General features: G+C 40.1%; 1 protein-coding gene across 13 annotated transcripts in view; it reads left to right on the forward strand.

Annotated features, from left to right (window-relative positions):
* Positions 1-24,492, forward strand: part of BicC (protein bicaudal C) — a 133,762-nt gene extending 109,270 nt beyond the window's left edge. For all 13 annotated transcript variants that reach the window (XM_070098140.1, XM_070098142.1, XM_070098141.1 and 10 more), the window contains 5 exons: positions 508-641; positions 15,027-15,134; positions 18,359-18,539; positions 19,613-19,732; positions 22,124-24,492. In XM_070098140.1, the coding sequence (XP_069954241.1) occupies positions 508-641; positions 15,027-15,134; positions 18,359-18,539; positions 19,613-19,732; positions 22,124-22,224 (644 nt within the window). In that variant the 3' untranslated portion in view covers positions 22,225-24,492. The remainder of the gene's footprint in view (positions 1-507; positions 642-15,026; positions 15,135-18,358; positions 18,540-19,612; positions 19,733-22,123) is intronic.

The following is a 24,492-nucleotide window of genomic DNA, read 5'->3' on the forward strand; positions in this document are numbered from 1 at the left end:
GATTTTGCCAAAAATATATTAAGCATTTTGAGGCTTTAATAGGTATTAAAGTCAGCTTGTTTTGTCCTGCAGTTGTCATTTTAAATATCTAACCATCTGACACATTAAATCAGTCTTGTATGACACGTTTACTGGGAAATAGTCACTAGAATTTTCTCTTTTGAAGTGTTAATTTAATTTCATATAAAAAAAAAAATGAAATATTGCCCTGAATTTTGAATACTTTTATATTAAGCACTATATTCACGAAATTTCCTGTAAATTAGTCAGTTAAGATGACACGGCAACTTCTTATAGCTTTGTGTAGTGGCATTATCATAAGTTGATGTTTATTCAACTGTATGCGCTAATAACCAATAGCACTACATGTATCCATTGCTTATTTTTTATATTCATTAATAAAGAAGGGTGTGAAGATGTCCTATGACAGCAGGTGCTTTAGTCAAGGAAATTCTTTCTCCTGTTTCAAAATTGATGAACTTGTAATTTTTGGTTGCTTCCCAACAGCCATGAAAGAGCAAGTCAGTTCCAGTCCTCGAACACCAACTTCAAGCTGGTCGGGCTATGGATTCAGTAAAAGTATGCCAGGCTTCATGATTCGACAAAAAATGCAGGAGAATAAATTGCTCAAGTCTAATCAGGTGATGAAATACTTACTGTAGTGTAGTGTGTAATACTTAGTTTTTTTTTCAGCTTAGTAGCCTTCACATTTTTAACCACAGCCTTTCAAAGGTTGTGAACAGGGTAATATTGCTTTCTTAATTGTTGGTAAGTTGAATTGAAAGTACAATGCCTGCATTCAGAAGGATAGAATTGGGATGTTATTTGGTGGGTTATTAGAGTTGTGATGTCTGTGCACTTCTGGCAAGACGGCTAGATAATGAGTGATGGTGAATGTATTTCCTCTTTACCTTGTATTACCATAACTTGGGAAAAGTAGATTGTGTTAAAAATATAAGTTATTTCAGTGTTGATGCAACTTTAACTTATTACCTATGATTTTAGTTATACTTTCTGCTTTGTACATGAATAGTATACAATACCGACAAGATGAAAATTAGACATGTGCAACATCTGGATATCTTTATTGTAGACGTTTCACCATCCTGTGGCTTTATCACTACAGATTCTAGGACATAATTTGAAGACAGAACTATATACAAAAGATGAGGTAATCAGTCCCTCAGCCTTGGAGTTGGTGTGAAGAGCACTGTAGTCGTGAAGATTCTGGAGCACAGGCAAGAAGGCAGGTGCTTGTGTACTGGTGTCAGGTGGATAGGGACAGGTAGCAGACTATTACATAGTCACTGATAGGTGGGATTCCCCAGTGGAAGTAGGTCATACTCAAGGGTGGGTTAGTGGTAGCTGTGAAGAAGGTTATGTATTTGTCCTCTGAACCAAGATTCCATGATGTTCCAGTGTCTGACAAGTTGTACATGAATGGTATACAATACCAACAAGATGAAAATTAAACGTGCAACATCTGGCTATCTTTACTGTAGATGTTTTGCCATCTAGTGGCTTATCAATACAAATTCTAGGACATAATTTGAAGACAGTAGAATGTCTACAATAAAGAAACTTAGATGCTGCACATGTCTAATTTTCACTTTCTGCTTTACATTTCACTACCTATCTAAAATCTGCAACATTCTTTTAAATATACATCACTTGCAGAACAAACAGGGTTCAAATACCATGGCAAGCCAATCCTATAAGTAGCAGATCAGTGCTCTAGCCACCATACCATGCTGGCCTAATATGCTTTGTGGGTGGGTGCTGTAGAGCTACGGCTTAGAAGTGCAGGTTAGTGGTGGTGTAGTTGTATGTGATGAGCTCAGCTCACTGACACGTTGTGAGCAGTAAATTTTGGCCTAGGGGAGTTAGTAGATGGGGAGAGGGAGGTATTAGGTAGATGGCGAGAATATTTTGAGGAACTTTTAAATGTTGAGGAAGAAAGGGAGGCGGTAATTTCATGCACTGGTCAGGGAGGTATACCATCTTTTAGGAGTGAAGAAGAGCTGAATGGAAGTGTGGGGGAGGTACTTGAGGCATTACGTAGAATGAAAGGGGGTAAAGCAGCTGGAACTGATGGGATCATGACAGAAATGTTAAAAGCAGTGTTGGAGAGGTTGGTACTTTTGTTTAATAAATGTATGAAAGAGGGGAAGGTACCTAGGGATTGGCAGAGAGCATGTATAGTCCCTTTATGTAAAGGGAAAGGGGACAAAAGAGATTGTAAAAATTATAGAGGAATAAGTTTATTGAGTATACCAGGAAAAGTGTACGGTAGGGTTATAATTGAAAGAATTAGAGGTAAGACAGAATGTAGGATTGCGGATGAGCAAGGAGGTTTCAGAGTGGGTACGGGATGTGTAGATCAAGTGTTTACATTGAAGCATATATTTTATTTTTTTATCACACTGGCCGATTCCCACCAAGGCAGGGTGGCCCGAAAAAGAAAAACTTTCACCATCATTCACTCCATCACTGTTGCCAGAAGGGTGCTTTACACTACAGTTTTTAAACTGCAACATTAACACCCCTCCTTCAGAGTGCAGGCACTGTACTTCCCATCTCCAGGACTCAAGTCCGGCCTGCCGGTTTCCCTGAACCCCTTCATAAATGTTACTTTGCTCACACTCCAACAGCACGTCAAGTATTAAAAACCATTTGTCTCCATTCACTCCTATCAAACATGCTCACGCATACCTGCTGGAAGTCCAAGCCCCTCGCAGAACAGTATTTAGATAAAGGTAGGGAAAGTTTTTATTGCATTTATGGATTTAGAAAAGGCATATGATAGTGGATAGGGGAGCAATGTGGCAGATGTTGCAAGTATATGGAATAGGTGGTAAGTTACTAAATGCTGTAAAGAGTTTTTATGAGGATAGTGAGGCTCAGGTTAGGGTGTGTAGAAGAGAGGGAGACTACTTCCCGGTAAAAGTAGGTCTTATACAGGGATGTGTAATGTCACCATGGTTGTTTAATATATTTATAGATGGGGTTGTAAAAGAAGTAAATGCTAGGGTGTTCGGGAGAGGGGTGGGATTAAATTATAGGGAATCAAATTCAAAATGGGAGTTAAGTTACTTTTTGCTGATGATACTGTGCTTATGGGAGATTCTAAAGAAAAATTGCAAAGGTTAGTGGATGAGTTTGGGAATATGTGTAAAGGTAGAAAGTTGAAAGTGAACATAGAAAAGAGTAAGGTGATGAAGGTATCAAATGATTTAGATAAAGAAAAATTGGATATCAAATTGGGGAGGAGGAGTATGGAAGAAGTGAATGTTTTCAGATACTTGGGAGTTGACGTGTCGGCAGATGGATTTGTGAAGGATGAGGTTAATCATAGAATTGATGAGGGAAAAAAGGTGAGTGGTGCATTGAGGTATATGTGGAGTCAAAAAACCTTGTCTATGGAGGCAAAGAAGGGAATGTATGAAAGTATAGTAGTACCAACACTCTTATATGGGTGTGAAGCTTGGGTGGTAAATGCAGCAGCGAGGTTGGAGGCAGTGGAGATGTCCTGTCTAAGGGCAATGTGTGGTGTAAATATTATGCAGAAAATTCGGAGAGTGGAAATTAGGAGAAGGTGTGGAGTTAATAAAAGTATTAGTCAGAGGGCAGAAGAGGGGTTGTTGAGGTGGTTTGATTATTTAGAGAGAATGGATCAAAGTAGAATGACATGGAAAGCATATAAATCTATAGGGGAAGGAAGGTGAGGTAGGGGTTGTCCTCGAAAGGGTTGGAGAGAGGGGGTAAAGGAGGTTTTGTGGGCAAGGGGCTTGGACTTCCAGCAAGTGTGCGTGAGCGTGTTAGATAGGAGTGAATGGAGACGAATGGTACTTGGGACCTGACGATCTGTTGGAGTGTGAGCAGGGTAATATTTAGTGAAGGGATTCAGGGAAACCGGTTATTTTCATATAGTCGGACTCGAGTCCTGGAAATGGGAAGTACAATGCCTGCACTTTAACCCTTTGACTGTTTCCGACGTATAAATACGTCTTACGAGCCAATGTTTCTGACGTATTTATACACACAAATTCTAGCGGCTTCAAATCAAGCGCCAAAGGCCTGATAGGCCTACAAAAGATAGAATGGGTCTCAGTGGTCAGTGTGCACCCTGTGAAAAAAATCTGGGACCCAGCGGTGCATTGTGGGAACGCCATGTTGTTAGTCCATTTTCACCATGCCTCTCGGTAAGAAGTTCCTCACTCCTCGGCGGATTGGAGGTCTTTTGTTCCCAAGTGATAGCTCTAACAGCGATGAAAATTTCAGTGACAGTGAATTCCAGGGTTTTGAAGTGAGTGTTACCGGAAAAAGTGCCCAGGATAACGTAATTAGTGATGAAAACCCAGATGACCCACAACCTTCCACCTCTGGTGCTGGGCCGGCTTGTTCACGTTCACGTTCGCCTGTACCAGGACGAAAGAGTAAACTATTTGGTCGTGTACAACACCCAGATGATAGCAGTGATAGTGATAGTGATTTCAAGGTCATTGAAAGCAGTTCTAGTGACAGTGAGAGTGAATATTCCCCAGTGAAGCGGCAGTATGTACGACGTAGCATGCAGTCTGGTAGTGTTTCATATGTTGTTCCAAGGGGAAGGAGAAACTCTGGGAGCACATCCTGTGGCCCTACACCACGACCTGATAGTGAAGATGACGATATTGTAACGATGGGTATGAATGGTGACAGTGAGGGAGGAGGCAGTGGTGGTGATAGTGAGGGTGGCACGGCCCATGTGGCACCATCAGCGGGCCACGCTACTACCCACGCTGCTGACGCAGCACAACAACCAGCCTCACCGTACCCCACACTCCCACAACCTGCACAACCACAACCACGGTACAGTATCCAGACCCCACCAGCAGACCGCATCTGGGATTGGCAGGACGGTGAGGAGTTTGTTCCCAGTCCCCATGACTTTGATGAAACACAAAGTGGAATAAAGCCATCTTGTCCACTTGGGAACAATGCCAGTGAACTGGACTGCTTTGAGTTATTCTTCAATGAACCCCTGATGGACATCATTGTCAGGGAAACAAACACATACTGTGATTACACCATGGCAAATACAATTATTATTTTTATTTTTTATTATCACACCGGCCGATTCCCACCAAGGCAGGGTGGCCCGAAAAAGAAAAACTTTCACCATCATTCACTCCATCACTGTCTTGCCAGAAGGGTGCTTTACACTACAGTTTTTAAACTGCAACATTAACACCCCTCCTTCAGAGTGCAGGCACTGTACTTCCCATCTCCAGGACTCAAGTCCGGCCTGCCGGTTTCCCTGAATCCCTTCATAAATGTTACTTTGCTCACACTCCAACAGCACGTCAAGTATTAAAAACCATTTGTCTCCATTCACTCCTATCAAACACGCTCACGCATGCCTGCTGGAAGTCCAAGCCCCTCGCACACAAAACCTCCTTTACCCCCTCCCTCCAACCCTTCCTAGGCCGACCCCTACCCCGCCTTCCTTCCACTACAGACTGATACACTCTTGAAGTCATTCTGTTTCGCTCCATTCTCTCTACATGTCCGAACCACCTCAACAACCCTTCCTCAGCCCTCTGGACAACAGTTTTGGTAATCCCGCACCTCCTCCTAACTTCCAAACTACGAATTCTCTGCATTATATTCACACCACACATTGCCCTCAGACATGACATCTCCACTGCCTCCAGCCTTCTCCTCGCTGCAACATTCATCACCCACGCTTCACACCCATATAAGAGCGTTGGTAAAACTATACTCTCATACATTCCCCTCTTTGCCTCCAAGGACAAAGTTCTTTGTCTCCACAGACTCCTAAGTGCACCACTCACTCTTTTTCCCTCATCAATTCTATGATTCACCTCATCTTTCATAGACCCATCCGCTGACACGTCCACTCCCAAATATCTGAATACGTTCACCTCCTCCATACTCTCTCCCTCCAATCTGATATTCAATCTTTCATCACCTAATCTTTTTGTTATCCTCATAACCTTACTCTTTCCTGTATTCACCTTTAATTTTCTTCTTTTGCACACCCTACCAAATTCATCCACCAATCTCTGCAACTTCTCTTCAGAATCTCCCAAGAGCACAGTGTCATCAGCAAAGAGCAGCTGTGACAACTCCCACTTTGTGTGTGATTCTTTATCTTTTAACTCCACGCCTCTTGCCAAGACCCTCGCATTTACTTCTCTTACAACCCCATCTATAAATATATTAAACAACCACGGTGACATCACACATCCTTGTCTAAGGCCTACTTTTACTGGGAAAAAATTCCCCTCTTTCCTACATACTCTAACTTGAGCCTCACTATCCTCGTAAAAACTCTTCACTGCTTTCAGTAACCTACCTCCTACACCATACACTTGCAACATCTGCCACATTGCCCCCCTATCCACCCTGTCATACGCCTTTTCCAAATCCATAAATGCCACAAAGACCTCTTTAGCCTTATCTAAATACTGTTCACTTATATGTTTCACTGTAAACACCTGGTCCACACACCCCCTACCTTTCCTAAAGCCTCCTTGTTCATCTGCTATCCTATTCTCCGTCTTACTCTTAATTCTTTCAATTATAACTCTACCATACACTTTACCAGGTACACTCAACAGACTTATCCCCCTATAATTTTTGCACTCTCTTTTATCCCCTTTGCCTTTATACAAAGGAACTATGCATGCTCTCTGCCAATCCCTAGGTACCTTACCCTCTTCCATACATTTATTAAATAATTGCACCAACCACTCCAAAACTATATCCCCACCTGCTTTTAACATTTCTATCTTTATCCCATCAATCCCGGCTGCCTTACCCCCTTTCATTTTACCTACTGCCTCACGAACTTCCCCCACACTCACAACTGACTCTTCCTCACTCCTACAAGATGTTATTCCTCCTTGCCCTATACACGAAATCACAGCTTCCCTATCTTCATCAACATTTAACAATTCCTCAAAATATTCCTTCCATCTTCCCAATACCTCTAACTCTCCATTTAATAACTCTCCTCTCCTATTTTTAACTGACAAATCCATTTGTTCTCTAGGCTTTCTTAACTTGTTAATCTCACTCCAAAACTTTTTCTTATTTTCAACAAAATTTGTTGATAACATCTCACCCACTCTCTCATTTGCTCTCTTTTTACATTGCTTCACCACTCTCTTAACTTCTCTCTTTTTCTCCATATACTCTTCCCTCCTTGCATCACTTCTACTTTGTAAAAACTTCTCATATGCTAACTTTTTCTCCCTTACTACTCTCTTTACATCATCATTCCACCAATCGCTCCTCTTCCCTCCTGCACCCACTTTCCTGTAACCACAAACTTCTGCTGAACACTCTAACACTACATTTTTAAACCTACCCCATACCTCTTCGACCCCATTGCCTATGCTCTCATTAGCCCATCTATCCTCCAATAGCTGTTTATATCTTACCCTAACTGCCTCCTCTTTTAGTTTATAAACCTTTACCTCTCTCTTCCCTGATGCTTCTATTCTCCTTGTATCCCATCTACCTTTTACTCTCAGTGTAGCTACAACTAGAAAGTGATCTGATATATCTGTGGCCCCTCTATAAACATGTACATCCTGAAGTCTACTCAACAGTCTTTTATCTACCAATACATAATCCAACAAACTACTGTCATTTCGCCCTACATCATATCGTGTATACTTATTTATCCTCTTTTTCTTAAAATATGTATTACCTATAACTAAACCCCTTTCTATACAAAGTTCAATCAAAGGGCTCCCATTATCATTTACACCTGGCACCCCAAACTTACCTACCACACCCTCTCTAAAAGTTTCTCCTACTTTAGCATTCAAGTCCCCTACCACAATTACTCTCTCACTTGGTTCAAAGGCTCCTATACATTCACTTAACATCTCCCAAAATCTCTCTCTCTCCTCTGCATTCCTCTCTTCTCCAGGTGCAAATACAATTCTCTCACCAAAATCACGGCTACACAAGTGGAAGGAGACAACTGTGGCAGAGATGTACCTGTTTTTTGCCACAATAATGCTTATGCCACATGTGTATAAGCACACTGTCACCACATACTGGGCAACAGAACGCCTGATTTCAACTCCAGGTTTTAGTGACATTATAGGTGTCAATCGTTTCCTGATACTGTTACGTATGTTACACTTTTCAGACAAAACCAGGCCTGACAGAAGCGACAGGTTATATAAGATCAGAAATGTGTTTATGTATCTGAAACAAAAGTGCTGCATGGATTTTTATCCCTTCAGGAAGCTTGTTATTGATGAGTCCTTGATTTTATTCAAAGGAAGACTCTCATTCAAGCAATATATACCAAGCAAGAGGAAACGCTTTGGTATAAAGCTATTTGTACTGTGTGATTGCAGAAGTGGTCTAGTTTTGGATATCATTGTGTACACTGGCAGTAATACTTTGAGAGATACCATGAAGTTATTGGGTATCTCTGGTGATGTGGTTCGAACAATGATGGAACCATATCTTGGTAAGGGGCATATGTTATTTACTGATAACTGGTACACAAGCCCCTTACTCAGTGATTTCTTGCGAGTGAACTTGACAGACGTGTGTGGCACAGTGCGTGGTAATCGTAAACATATGCCAAAGTTCAACGCTGGCACTCGCATAGGTGAGGTGCAAGCCTTTGCTGCCAATGACATCATGGCATTTCGGTGGCATGACAAACGTGATGTCACATTGTTGACAGTTCACAGAAACGAAATGGTACCCAGTGGCAGGGACAACAGAGAGACCAATGAACCCATTCTAAAGCCTGCAGCTGTTATGGACTACAACCTCAATATGCGCTTAGTGGACAAATGTGACATGCAGATTGGGTTTGCAGACTGTGTACGCAAGAGTTATAAGTGGTATATAAAACTTTTTTTCCGTCTTGTTGATATCTCTATGCTAAATGCTTATAACATATACAAGTTGAAGACCAACAAAACACCAAAATATGGTGAATTTAGCATGTCAGTAATCAGACAAATAATTGCAAAGTACCAAGGAGCAACTCCTGCAATAGACCAGCGCTCACAGACGTCATCTCGTTTGAGGCCTGGTGATCACTACCCCATACAACTGCCTCCTACTACTGCCAAGAAAAATGCTCAGAAGAGGTGTTATGTATGTATGCATACCACAAAACTCCCACAAACACGCAGAGACACTCGTTTTATGTGTGAGGAGTGTGAAGTGCCCCTCTGCATATATCCATGTTTCAAAGAGTTCCACAAGCTGCAGCAGTTCTAGGAATGTGGTTAGTGACTGTACATATGTATATATATTATGGAACAATAGTAATAAACATTGTTTTGTATTGTTTGTTTGTGTAAACAAAGTGTATACACAAACTAATAGTGATAGTTTGTTCTGTTATTGTGTTGTAAATAATGAGTGTATATTTGAAGAATGCACCTTACATTGGTCTCACAGGCCACATAAGTTACCTGGAAAAGAAAAATATTGAAAAATGCAAGAAACCTTTGAATTAGAGTAAATAAAAGAATACCGGGTGGGCGGCGGTCGCCGCTGTTGCCATACGCACGTCACTTTCTGCAAACTTTGCGGCTCTATATCTCGGTAAGTACTGATGGCAAAAAAATTTTTTTAGGCTTAAAACACTACTAAAAATATTCCTAACATTTTCATAAGAAAAACTATTTTTTTTTTTTTTTCGAATATTTGGCGACATAGAATGACAGTTTCAGAGAGGGGCCTGAAACAGTCAAAGGGTTAAAGGAGGGGTTTGGGATATTGGCAGTTTGGAGGGATATGTTGTGTATCTTTATATGTATATGCTTCTAAACTGTTGTATTCTGAGCACCTCTGCAAAAAACAGTGATTATGTGTGAGTGTGGTGAAAGTGTTGAATGATGATGAAAGCATTTTCTTTTTGGGGATTTTCTTTCTTTTTTGGGTCACCCTGCCTTGGTGGGAGACGGCCGACTTGTTGAAAAAAAAAAAAATGAATGAATAGGTCTGGGGAGTGGGCACCATGTAAAAAAGTTCTGCTTCACATAGTGCATGTTGGGAGGAAAAAAAAAAAGTTGTGACTGGTATTGGTTTAAAACAAAGGCTTTGTGGTGTATTTTTGTATTGTTTTTATGGTTGCATTCTCAGTTTCTTGGTCTCGTTTGATAGAATGGAAGATATATTACGTAAATAGATATGATTTTGATTGGTTTCGGGACTCAAAGTAGCTCAAAATTGATCTCAAAGTAGCAGAAGTGTTCGATTTTTGCCAACGTTCCAGAACACACAGATAACATCATTTGTCCAGTATGCATCCAACTGGTCAGTCTGTGTTCAGGAATATACTGATTTATTATTTTTATTATTATTATCACACTGGCCGATTCCCACCAAGGCAGGGTGGCCCGAAAAAAGAAACTTTCACCATCATTCACTCCATCACTGTCTTGCCAGAAGGGTGCTTTACACTACAGTTTTTAAACTGCAACATTAACACCCCTCCTTCAGAGTGCAGGCACTGTACTTCCCATCTCCAGGACTCAAGTCTGGCCTGCCGGTTTCCCTGAACCCCTTCATAAATGTTACTTTGCTCACACTCCAACAGCACGTCAAGTATTAAAAACCATTTGTCTCCATTCACTCCTATCAAACACGCTCACGCATGCCTGCTGGAAGTCCAAGCCCCTTGCACACAAAACCTCCTTTACCCCCTCCCTCCAACCTTTCCTAGGCCGACCCCTACCCCGCCTTCCTTCCACTACAGACTGATACACTCTTGAAGTCACTCTCTTTCGCTCCATTCTCTCTACATACTGATGTTATACAAATATTAAAGTAATTCAGTAGTCTACATAACAGTAAATATCAACGCCCCCGCAGCCCGGTCTGTTTTTCAGAGCCTGATCAACCAGGCTGTTGCTGCTGGCTGCACGCAAACCAACGTACGAGCCACAGCCTGGCTGATCAGGAACTGACTTTAGGTGCTTGTCCAGTGCCAGCTTGAAGACTGCCAGGGGTCTGTTGGTAATCCCCCTTATGTGTGCTGGGAGGCAGTTGAACAGTCTCGGGCCCCTGACACTTATTGTATGGTCTTTTAACGTGCTAGTGACACCCCTGCTTTTCATTGGGGGGATGGTGCATCGTCTGCCAAGTCTTTTGCTTTCGTAGTGAGTGATTTTCGTGTGCAAGTTCGGTACTAGTCCCTCTAGGATTTTCCAGGTGTATATAATCATGTATCTCTCCCTCCTGCGTTCCAGGGAATACAGGTTTAGGAACCTCAAGCGCTCCCAGTAATTGAGGTGTTTTATCTCCGTTATGCGCGCCGTGAAAGTTTTCTGTACATTTTCTAGGTCTGCAATTTCACCTGCCTTGAAAGGTGCTGTTAGTGTGCAGCAATGTTCCAGCCTTGATAGAACAAGTGACCTGAAGAGTGTCATCATGGGCTTGGCCTCCCTAGTTTTGAAGGTTCTCATTATCCATCCTGTCATTTTTCTAGCAGATGCGATTGATACAATGTTATGGTCCTTGAAGGTGAGATCCTCCGACATAATCACTCCCAGGTCTTTGACGTTGGTGTTTCGCTCTATTTTGTGGCCAGAATTTGTTTTGTACTCTGATGAAGATTTAATTTCCTCATGTTTACCATATCTGAGTAATTGAAATTTCTCATCGTTGAACTTCATATTGTTTTCTGCAGCCCACTGAAAGATTTGGTTGATGTCCGCCTGGAGCCTTGCAGTGTCTGCAATGGAAGACACTGTCATGCAGATTCGGGTGTCATCTGCAAAGGAAGACACGGTGCTGTGGCTGACATCCTTGTCTATGTCGGATATGAGGATGAGGAACAAGATGGGAGCGAGTACTGTGCCTTGTGGAACAGAGCTTTTCACCGTAGCTGCCTCGGACTTTACTCTGTTGATGACTACTCTGTGTTCTGTTAGTGAGGAAATTATAGATCCATCAACCGACTTTTCCTGTTATTCCTTTAGCATGCATTTTGTGCGCTATTACGCCATGGTCACACTTGTCGAAGGCTTTTGCAAAGTCTGTATATATTACATCTGCATTCTTTTTGTCTTCTAGTGCATTTAGGACCTTGTCGTAGTGATCCAATAGTTGAGACAGACAGGAGCAACCTGTTCTAAACCCATGTTGCCCTGGGTTGTGTAACTGATGGGTTTCTAGATGGGTGGTGATCTTGCTTCTTAGGACCCTTTCAAAGATTTTTATGATATGGGATGTTAGTGCTATTGGTCTGTAGTTCTTTGCTGTTGCTTTACTGCCCCCTTTGTGGAGTGGGGCTATGTCTGTTGTTTTTAGTAACTGTGGGACGACCCCCGTGTCCATGCTCCCTCTCCATAGGATGGAAAAGGCTCGTGATAGGGGCTTCTTGCAGTTCTTGATGAACACAGAGTTCCATGAGTCTGGCCCTGGGGCAGAGTGCATGGGCATGTCATTTATCGCCTGTTCGAAGTCATTTGGCGTCAGGATAACATCGGATAGGCTTGTGTTAATCAAATTTTGTGGCTCTCATAAAAAATTCATTTTGATCTTCGACTCTCAGTCTGGTTAGCGGCTTGCTAAAAACTGAGTCATACTGGGACTTGAGTAGCTCACTCATTTCCTTGCTGTCATCTGTGTAGGACCCATCTTGTTTAAGTAGGGGCCCAATACTGGACGTTGTTCTCGATTTTGATTTGGCATAGGAGAAGAAATACTTTGGGTTTCTTTCGATTTCATTTATGGCTTTTAGTTCTTCCCGCGATTCCTGACTCCTAAAGGATTCTTTTAGCTTAAGTTCGATGCTTGCTATTTCTCTGACCAGTGTCTCCCTACGCATTTCAGATATATTGACCTCTTTTAGCCGCTCTGTTATTCTTTTCCGTCACCTGTAAAGGGAGCGCCTGTCTCTTTCTATTTTACATCTACTCCTCCTTTTTCTTAGAGGAATAAGCCTTGTGCAAACATCGAGTGCCACCGAGTTATTCTGTTCTAGGCATAAGTTGGGGTCTGTGTTGCTTAGTATATCTTCCCAGCTTATATCGGTTATTAATTGGTTTACTTGGTCCCACTTTATGTTTTTGTTATTGAAGTTGAATTTGGTGAATGCTCCCTCATGACTAGTCTCATTATGTCGGTCTGGGGCTCCACGCATACATGTCTGAACCTCAATTATGTTGTGATCTGAGTATATTGTTTTTGATATGGTGACATTTCTTATCAGATCATCATTGTTAGTGAAGATGAGGTCTAGTGTATTCTCCAGTCTAGTAGGCTCTATTATTTGCTGGTTTAAATTGAATTTTGTGCAGAGATTTAAAAGCTCGTGTGAGTGTGAGTTTTCATCAGAGCTGCCTCCTGGTGTTATTACTGCAACAATATTATTTGCTATATTCCTCCATTTTAGGTGCCTTAAGTTGAAATCCCCCAGAAGCAAGATGTTGGGTGCAGGAGCTGGAAGATTTTCCAGACAGTGGTCAATTTTTAACAGCTGTTCCTGGAATTGCTGGGATGTTGCATCCGGAGGCTTGTAGACTACCACAATGACTAGGTTTTGGTTCTCGACCTTTACTGCTAAAACTTCTACTACATCATTTGAGGCATTAAGCAGTTCTGTGCAAACAAGTGACTCTGCAATGTACAAGCCAACCCCCCTTCCTTTTGCCTGTTCACTCTGTCACATCTGTATAGGTTGTAACCTGGGATCCATATTTCGTTGTCCAAGTGATCCTTTATGTGGGTCTCAGTGAAAGCCGCGAACATTGCCTTTGCCTCTGCAAGCAGTCCACGGATGAAAGGTATTTTGTTGTTTGTTGCTGGCTTTAGACCCTGTATATTTGCAAAGAAGAATGTTATCGGACTGGTGGTATTGTTGGTACTGGGGGGGGATTTTTTTTCCGGCATTAGTATCTGTATCTGTTGGTTTGGAGTGGAGGCCATCGACTGTGGTTCCACTCCAGGAATGACTGAATTTGGTGTACGATTTCTGCCATTTCCTGCCAGTTTTTTTTCCTTCCTGGCACTAAAAAACCTCTCCCTCTTGAGTGGCTGTGGCTACCCAGGTTTTCCCATGTATGAATCAAAATTCAAATTGGAAAGGAATAATAATATAGGAGAGGCCTGGGGACATAACTAATAAACAGAGGAAATGTTTTTATTGCCAGGAATATTTATATTGTTTATTCTAAATCCTATTTTTAAATTGGCCATTTTTATAATTTTGAGAAATTGGCCAAATTACCAATTTCTGATCATATTATTGGGTGGTTGAAATGGGCAATTTGTTGTACTCAATCGAGGGAATAGAAGGAATACTAGTGAAATAGCTACAAGTTTGGCCAACCAGACCAACAGAATTGGCCAAAAATAGGGCTCAAATTGGGTGAAATCGCCAATGCATTAATATTGATGAGACCGCTAATTTCACAAGAGCTTAATTCCTTAAGTTTTTCATCAAATTTTGAAATTTTGGTTCCATTACCTTAGGAAAAAGATTCTCTATATCTTTTCATATAGTATTTTCTTTTTATTATTCTTTGATCCTGAGATCAATTCTCAGATCAGCAGTTCTGACACTGAAAGGAGATTCACCCTACTGTTAGGCCAGCATGGTACAGTGGATAGAGCATTGGTCTGCTTGGTTTTTAATTATCTTGTCAAGAGTTAGAAGCCTGTCTGTTCCATGTTTAAAATCCTAATGTGCCTTAGTCAAATACACAGTACTTTTGTAGGAGGAATGAAAGTACAAAATAATAAAGGTACATTATAAAATAGGATGGCCACTGTTTGAGTTTTTTAAAGATTTACTTCAAAATACTATTTAGAGAAGGTGGGAATAAATTTTTAATGTATAGTGAGCATTCTCTTGATCCATCGTTCTCTCTAGCATATAAATCTGGGTGAATCATATGTTTAGTACATACTACAAATGTTGATTTTTTACAAAATTACATGATTTATGGTCCCTTAAACTGTACTAAAAGTTGTATATATTTTTTTGTGATGTTTCTATGGTTATTTTATATTAAAAGGGAGGACTGGAGGGCTGGGATGAGTGGCAGCAACAGGACAGTGGTGCTGGAGACTTTTCTTCTTGCCAGGCTATGTCCAGTCTACATTATCCATCTCATATGACACAAGTAAGTAAGCTGCTTTGCAATGCAGGCAGATTTGTAAATTACATATATAAATGAGTCATGGGGTTATAAAATTAGAGTTTTCAATAAATGACATGAGCTCAACTGGTTGAGGTAGGACCAAGAGCTGTATTAATATTGGTAGTTACCAACAGTGTTAAGTAAAAGGACACAAGTGCAACCAATGTGACATTTTATTATGGCAATGTTTCGCTCTCTGTAACTTTGCCACAATAAAATGTCACATCAGTTGCATTTGTCCTTTTACAGTACCAAGAGCTGTTGATCTCCCTCCCTACAAACTCGAACAGGTAATTACACACACGTATGTACAGTACATGTCTTTCAGAAAGAACAAAAAAGATAATCAGGATATACAAAAAGTACTGAGTTGCAGACACTTATATAGAGATGAAACAATAACAAAAGTTACAAAGCTGTGTACCCACATGAGCCGCAGATATCAGAAAATACGACAGTTGTAAAGGAATGAAGTGAAATCTAAACACTGGTAATAGATTCAATGCTTGAGTTAAAATATACACGACAACTCTTTATATTGGTCTAGAAAGTTAATAAACAGGATTAAAGCTAGCTCTCTCTCCCCCCCCCTCCCAACACTCAAGGGATGGATAATTACACATGCAATCCACTGAGATCTGTAGTACCTTATGTATGGTGTTAACATATGTTCAAACCTAATTATTTTCACTAAAGTGGGACCAAGTAAACCAAGTCCTAACCGATATAAGCTGGGAAGATATACTAAGCAACACAGACCCCAACTTATGCCTAGAACAGATTAACTCGGTAGCACTCGATGTATGCACAAGGCTTATTCCTCTAAGAAAAAGGAGGAGTAGATGTAAAACAGAAAGAGACAGGCGCTCCCTTTACAGGCGACGGAAAAGAATAACAGAGGGGCTAAAAGAGGTCAATATATCTGAAATGCGTAGGGAGACACTGGTCAGAGAAATAGCAAGCATCGAACTTAAGCTAAAAGAATCCTTTAGGAGTCAGGAATCGCGGGAAGAACTAAAAGCCATAAATGAAATCGAAAGAAACCCAAAGTATTTCTTCTCCTATGCCAAATCAAAATCGAGAACAACGTCCAGTATTGGGCCCCTACTTAAACAAGATGGGTCCTACACAGATGACAACAAGGAAATGAGTGAGCTACTCAAGTCCCAATATGACTCAGTTTTTAGCAAGCCGCTAACCAGACTGAGAGTCGAAGATCAAAATGAATTTTTTATGAGAGAGCCACAAAATTTGATTAACACAAGCCTATCCGATGTTATCCTGACGCCAAATGACTTCGAACAGGCGATAAATGACATGCCCATGCACTCTGCCCCAGGGCCAGACTCATGGAACTCTGTGTTCATCAAGAACTGCAAGAAGCCCCTATCACGAGCCTTTTCCATCCTATGGAGAGGGAGCATGGACACGGGGGTCGTCCCACAGTTACTAAAAACAACAGACATAGCCCCACTCCACAAAGGGGGCAGTAAAGCAACAGCAAAGAACTACAGACCAATAGCACTAACATCCCATATCATAAAAATCTTTGAAAGGGTCCTAAGAAGCAAGATCACCACGCATCTAGAAACCCATCAGTTACACAACCCAGGGCAACATGGGTTTAGAACAGGTCGCTCCTGTCTGTCTCAACTATTGGACCACTACGACAAGGTCCTAAATGCACTAGAAGACAAAAAGAATGCAGATGTAATATATACAGACTTTGCAAAAGCCTTCGACAAGTGTGACCATGGCGTAATAGCGCACAAAATGCGTGCTAAAGGAATAACAGGAAAAGTCGGTCGATGGATCTATAATTTCCTCACTAACAGAACACAGAGAGTAGTCGTCAACAGAGTAAAGTCCGAGGCAGCTACGGTGAAAAGCTCTGTTCCACAAGGCACAGTACTCGCTCCCATCTTGTTCCTCATCCTTATATCCGACATAGACAAGGATGTCAGCCACAGCACCGTGTCTTCCTTTGCAGATGACACCCGAATCTGCATGACAGTGTCTTCCATTGCAGACACTGCAAAGCTCCAGGCAGACATCAACCAAATCTTTCAGTGGGCTGCAGAAAACAATATGAAGTTCAACGATGAGAAATTTCAATTACTCAGATATGGTAAACATGAGGAAATTAAATCTTCATCAGAGTACAAAACAAATTCTGGCCACAAAATAGAGCGAAACACCAACGTCAAAGACCTGGGAGTGATCATGTCGGAGGATCTCACCTTCAAGGACCATAACATTGTATCAATCGCATCTGCTAGAAAAATGACAGGATGGATAATGAGAACCTTCAAAACTAGGGAGGCCAAGCCCATGATGACACTCTTCAGGTCACTTGTTCTATCTAGGCTGGAATATTGCTGCACACTAACAGCACCTTTCAAGGCAGGTGAAATTGCCGACCTAGAAAATGTACAGAGAACTTTCACGGCGCGCATAACGGAGATAAAACACCTCAATTATTGGGAGCGCTTGAGGTTCCTAAACCTGTATTCCCTGGAACGCAGGAGGGAGAGATACATGATTATATACACCTGGAAAATCCTAGAGGGACTAGTACCGAACTTGCACACGAAAATCACCCACTACGAAAGCAAAAAACTTGGCAGACGATGCACCATCCCCCCAATGAAAAGCAGGGGTGTCACTAGCACGTTAAGAGACCATACAATAAGTGTCAGGGGCCCGAGACTGTTCAGCTGCCTCCCAGCACACATAAGGGGGATTACCAACAGACCCCTGGCAGTCTTCAAGCTGGCACTGGACAAGCACCTAAAGTCAGTTCCTGACCAGCCGGGCTGTGGCTCGTATGTTGGTTTGCGTGCAGCCAGCAGCAACAGCCTGGTTGATCAGGCTCTGATCCACCAGGAGGCCTGGTCTCAGACCGGGCCGCGGGGGCATTGACCCCCGGAACTCTCTCCAGGTAAACTCCAGGTAAATCAAACAAAAAAAAAATTTTGTGATAATGATTCGGCTAATTGTTCAAAACAGTCTTTGTATAGAGGTAAAACTGATGAAAGACTTGGTGGATAAACAGAAGAATGGAAGAGGACTTGAACCACGGTCCATGGCATGTAGCAGGCCCAGTTCTATACCACTAGGAAGATTTTTACAGACAGTGCTTCTGTGAATTATCTATCAGTAGCACCAACTGTAAACTTACTTTGTAATGTTACTTTCCTTTGCAGCTTGGGTCCAGTTGTGCTGGCACTAGTGATAGCTTGACAGTTCAGCGACCATCTATAAGCCTTTCGGCTAGTAACTTCATGGACTGTGTGCTGCCTCGAACTAGAGAAAGTTCTTGTCATTCTAGTCAGCAGTCAGATATTACATCTGTGTTGACAGATCTACAGTTAGAGCAATACATTGGTAAGTCTTTTTGCCCAAATCACATTGTCATATTACAAAATAAAAATTCTTTTAAAATTGTATAAAGAGTAAGTTTTAGATAGGCCTCTTGGTAAAATAATTTAAGATTTAACACAAGTGTGCTGTAAAATTCTAGTTAATGGTAAATTGACTACCAGATCGAAGGGAGAGAGTTTGGAGGAAGTGGACATATCTAGATACCTGGGAGTGAATGTCATCAGATGGCTGTATAAAAAAAACGAGGTGAGCTAGAGAATAGATAGGGAGGTTAGGTAGGTGGTATATTGAAGCATCGGTGTAAAGAAAGAAGTTTACCTTTGGAAGTGGGAAAATTGGAATGTATCAGTGTTGTTACCAACACCTTTGTATTGGTGTCAGGCATGAATTTTAAATGCTACAGTCAGAATGCTATAGAGGCAGTGGAGATGGTCATGTTTAAAAGCAATGTGTGATATGAATATCGTGCAGAAAGTTTGGAGTGTACAAATTAAAAGGCGGTGTAGGGTCACCAAGGGTTATATTTGAGACGGCCGAAGAGCAGTTAAGTGGCTTGGGCATGTGGCAAGGATGAAGAGGTATAAATTTGGGGCAGCAGATAGGGGTAGGGGGTCATCCCAGGAATGGTTAGAGGGAGGGGGTAAAAGAGGCTAAAGTTTTAGGGGTTTCAGTATCCAGCAGGCTTGATTGTGTGTTCAGTAGGAGTGAATGGAGACAAGTGGTTTCAATGGATGAGCTATTGGTAATTTATAAAGTAATTGAGGGGAAATCATTTGGCTGGACTAGGCCTGTAAGTGGGAAAGGCATTCATTGCCTGCACTATGGAAGATGGGTGGGGATATTGCAGTCAGTGGGTAATTGAAATATGGTATCAACATACTTCTAGCAAGATAGCAGTTAAAATGATGGTGGATATTGGGTCAATATTAATAACGATGTTGACAGATGGGGAACTTTAGACATTTTTCAGGCAGAGTTCCATATTTTGGGGCATTTTGTTTACTTGGAGGTTTAGAACAGTTGAGTTGTAAACATGGGATGTCAAAGATTGAATTTGCTTACTTTTATTTTTTCAGACGTATTTGCAGTACAAGAAGTTGATTTAAATATGTTCCTGACACTTGATGACACAGACCTGAAAGAGCTTGGCATAAAGATATTTGGACACCGCAAGCGTATACTTATGGCCATTAAGGGTTAGTCATGAAGTATTCATTGTATATATTTATACATGTGATAGAGTGAATGATGGTGAAAGTTCACATTTTTTGGTTACCCTACCTCAGTGGGAAATGGCTGATTTGTTAAGAAAAAAATGAGTGATCTGTAATTTTAATTTTTAAGCAAAAGGTAACTGAAGTAATAGCCAAAAAAGACACTTTTAGTCCACATTTCTCAGTTATTACTTAAATAATTGTTTTGTTTTAACACATTGGCTGTCTCCCACCTAGGCAGGGTGACCTGAAAAAGAAACGAAAGTTTTTCTTTCTACATTTAGTAATTTATACAGGAGTTACTAGTCTCTTGCTCTCGGCATTTTAGTTACCTCTTACAACATGCATGGCTTATGGAAGAAGGATTCTTCAATGGAGATTCCATAAATAATGTAATTTATTATATAATTGCTATACATAATACTGTATAATTGACATGCAGCAGGAATGTGAACATGTTAGTTAGGAGTGAGTGGAGATGAATGGTTTTTGGGACTTGATGAGCTGTTGGAGTGTGAGCAGGCTAATATTTTGTGAAAGAATTTGGGGAAACTGAACTTGAGTCCTGGAAGTGGGAAGTACAATGTCTACACTTTAAAGGAGGGGTTTGAGATATTTGCTGTTTGGAGTGACATATAAACTATTGTATTTGTATGCCTCTGCAAAGACAGTGATTGTGTAAATGATGGTTTCTTTCTATTTTGGGCCACCCTGCCTCGGTGGGAGATGGCCAGCGTGTTAAAAAAAAATAATCACTAACATTTAAATAATGAGTATGTCCATTGCATTTAGAATGTTAAGAGTTGGCACATAAATAAGAGTGCACATGCTCAGTAGGAGTAGCATTTCACAGTGAAGTTTACTATTTTAAAATTTCAATAAAGTTCTCCTGTTGTCCTATTCCTGGTTCCTTGCTCTCATTCTCTGCTGTCAGGTGGTGACTGGAAAACATAAAGGCAAGCTTATCTAAGTTATTCAAGACTTTAAATCTCCTTGTTCCCTCAAGGGACTTCTCTTACTTGTACTCCTTCATATTGCCTTTTAAAAAGGTTCCATCTTGGGCACTGATCATAAACCTTACATTTCTTGTAATCTTGCCATCCATCTTTTCATGCTCATAGTAAAGCACGACTGTACTCACGAACCCACTTTATTACCACAAACCTCTCGTCTTCATATCTCCTTATACTGTAATTTATTTATTATACATTTTAACCAGTTTGCTTACATATATGCATTATTAAATGAAGCTAATTTCAGCAAAATAAATAATAGTTCAGATTGCTTTAATGTTCATTTTGTAGGAAGTTTTCTTTACATTAATAATGATTTTTACCTATTGAAATTTCTCCCTTGCCCTATCTTAATTTCTTGTTCTGTTATGTATAATACAAATCCTGTATTTTTAGCTTCCTTAATCCAATCATACTTTAAATGACATTAATTTTTGTATTAACTGCACACTGTTGAATATAATTAATATTTTTCTACAAGTACATGTACAAGGGAGCTTTCTGTATAGTATGTCATTGATATCAGCTAGGCCTGTATACCTTGTACATGTACCTGTAAAAACGAATATTATTATTAATGACATACTAAATTTTGTCCCCAGTATGCAACCCACACGAGTCGACTAACATCATTACCTATTTTCTGATACGTGAACATAGACAGCAAGTGTCTTAAGGAAACTCGTCCTAATGTTTCCACTCATACTGGGGATCAACCCCTGGACCTCAGTGTGTGAGCTGAGTGCACTAACAGTCAAACTACAGACACACTTTACATTTAATGTTACACGATTCACTTGTTCAGAACTTAAATGCCCCGTGGCCTGGTGGCAAAGCTCTCGCTTCACATGGTGAGGGTCAGGGTTCGATTCCTGGCAAAGGGGTGGAAACATTGGGCGTGTTTCCTTAAACTGGTTGTCTATGTTCACAATCAGTAATAATGGGCACCTGGGTGTTAGTTGACTGGTGTGCATCGTATCCTGGAACAAAACTGACTTAATTTGCCTGAAATGCTCTGCATAACAAGTGGCTTTCTATACAGTAGTATGTCATTGATGTCAGCTAGGCCTAAATACCTTGTACACCTGGAATATACCTGGACAGAGTTCCGGGGGTCAATGCCCCTGTGGCCCGGTCTGTGACCAGGCCTCATGGTGGATCAGGGCCTGATCAACCAGGCTGTTACTGCTGGCTGCACGTAATCCAATGTACGAACCACAGCCTGGCTGGTCAGGTACGTGTAATTGCAGAAATAGATATCATATTTTATTACTATTAATTACAGATGTCTTATGAAGTTAGTTGCTCACCACATAATTAAAAAACATTATTAATACCTAGTTTTTATGTATACTTTCAGATCTGGCAACTAAAAAGCCTTTCTTTGGGGGTATAAGTGGTGTGACTAGTGGCATGGACCATGCCTCTGCCATACGAGAGACAACGACGACATGGGAATAATGTACTGTAAGGAAGAGGTTATGACTAGGCACATAGAATAGTAACATTTTTGACTACTGTGGAATAGTTAGATATAATGGTGAGTTGACAAGCTGCAAGAGAAGTGGTTTGACCAGCCTTATAAACTTCAATCAATTTTCTTAAAAAATTACTTGACAAATTAATATACAGTAATTAATGGAAGTAGTTAATTAATATGTTTCTGATTATTTGATCTTTAAAAAAATACAAAATGGATGATAAAACGTTCATAGTAATGGTATTTATATTTTAAAAGTCTATGGTACAGTTTCTAATTAAATAAATTCCTGACTATAGCAATTAAATTTACGTCTCTGTTTTTATGTTGGGGAATTTTGTTCTCGAGTGCTGTAGTGGAAAATTATTGGTTTTCAAGAAGAAGAAAAAAAGTTATCCATTCAGGAGTTAGTGCTTAAGAATTTGACCTTTGTAATAATGTCACTATGTGGCATCTATTTGATCTGGTTCAACTGGTGATGCAGTGACATTGTCTGGTGAATAAAAAAAGGTTCAATAAGGTCACTTTAAGCATATAAAAAAAATGAACCTTGTAATGAAATCATTCACCAGTGTGAGCTCTGTGTCTGACAACCCAGAAACATGGAGTAGTGGTCACCCGCAAGTGAAATGAAGATTTTTTTTCCACATATGTTAGATGAAACTGTTTGATTATATATTTTATCATTTCTTTTCACTGGGTGAGTAAAGCAAGCACCAAATCAGGGTTATGGGGTATTGCTCTGCTCTCACTATTTCCTTGTATCTGTTAAGCTTTTTGTATTTGTCTTGACATACTATAAAAGTCACTTGCTTTTTGCTGGAATTGTGGCTGTATTTCAGCAGCTTTTTTGACTGGTCTACATATGATACAGTATCCAACATAATTTAAACCTGAACTAACTATGACTGCAGTCTCACAATACTGTGTTGCACATGATGACTCAGACAGAATATGGAAGTACAAATATTACAGGGGGTTTTTCACAGTAAGTTAGTGCTGTTGAACAGACATAGTAGCATCATGATGCATAATTGAAATTATGCCATACCTAAAAAATTTTATTTGCTCTTTCACATTGAAATGTTGTGCCTTAAATGTATGATGAATGTACTATTACTGGCCTGACTAATTAATATTACTGGCCTAAATAGTGAATAATATTACTGACCTGAATGAGTATATTATTATGGGCTGAATGGCGAGTGCATTGTTACTGGCCTGGATGAGTGTATTATGACCTAAATGAGGAGTGCATTATTACTGGCCTGAATGTGTTGTAACTGGCCTGAGTAATTGTTGTTACTGGCCTTAATAGTGTATTACTGCATGAATGTATTATCAATGGCCATCTTCTCCGCTGTATGCCGTATATCTCATGCTGTCATTTCTGTTGCATTTTATGTATTCTATTTTTTTTTATACAGGTATTGAAAGTATGTTAAGTTATTTCTTATACTGATGCCAGTTTTTGACCAGGTTGGTTATTATTTAAATTTGCATGATAAGTTCTTTGGAGTCAAAATGAGGTTTAAGCAGAATACTTGTTTTACGATTGAGTGGACACTAAATGACCAAGAAAATTGGAAAGTGTCTATTCAGCAAGTAAAAATTCTTTCTTTGTTGTTTAATTTTAAAGAAATACTATATTTAACATTTTCTTTAATTCACTGCTTATGCCAACATGTTTTGATCAGGACAGAATTCTGGTTCTGCCATGGATCGTGTGGCCCCATGATGTAATTTTGTTTTACAATTTTAAGGTCATTCCATAGATGTAGAGCAAGTGCCTTAATGCAGTGTTCATGTGGAATGTAATTGTGATATTAACTATAAGTAATATTTTACAATTAAGGGTGTTTACCCAAGGTTAGTTAATTATTTTTATACCATCATTGCTGTAAATAAATATGTAGCAGTTTATAGAAAAGTATGTAACTATATGCATGTAATTTTCATTTTCTAGTCTATATTCTATTGAGATAGAGAAAATAGATCATTCCTGTATTGGGATTTTAATTTTTTTTTATTATTTTAATGCATTGGGAGTTTTAGTTAGTGTGGGATTTTATAGGGGTGATCCTTTTTCTCTACATAATATAAGTTATGTTCCTAATATCAAAATAACCAAACTAAGTCTTTAGTATGCTCTTATTTTAATAAAATTTATGAAGATGATAGTTTCTAAAGAATTCTGCATTTTCAATTTATTTACTTTGTTTAGTTTGAATAAAGATTATCTAAATTTA

Source organism: Cherax quadricarinatus, chromosome 61, assembly GCF_038502225.1.
Source record: "Cherax quadricarinatus isolate ZL_2023a chromosome 61, ASM3850222v1, whole genome shotgun sequence".
Lineage (NCBI taxonomy): Eukaryota > Metazoa > Arthropoda > Malacostraca > Decapoda > Parastacidae > Cherax > Cherax quadricarinatus.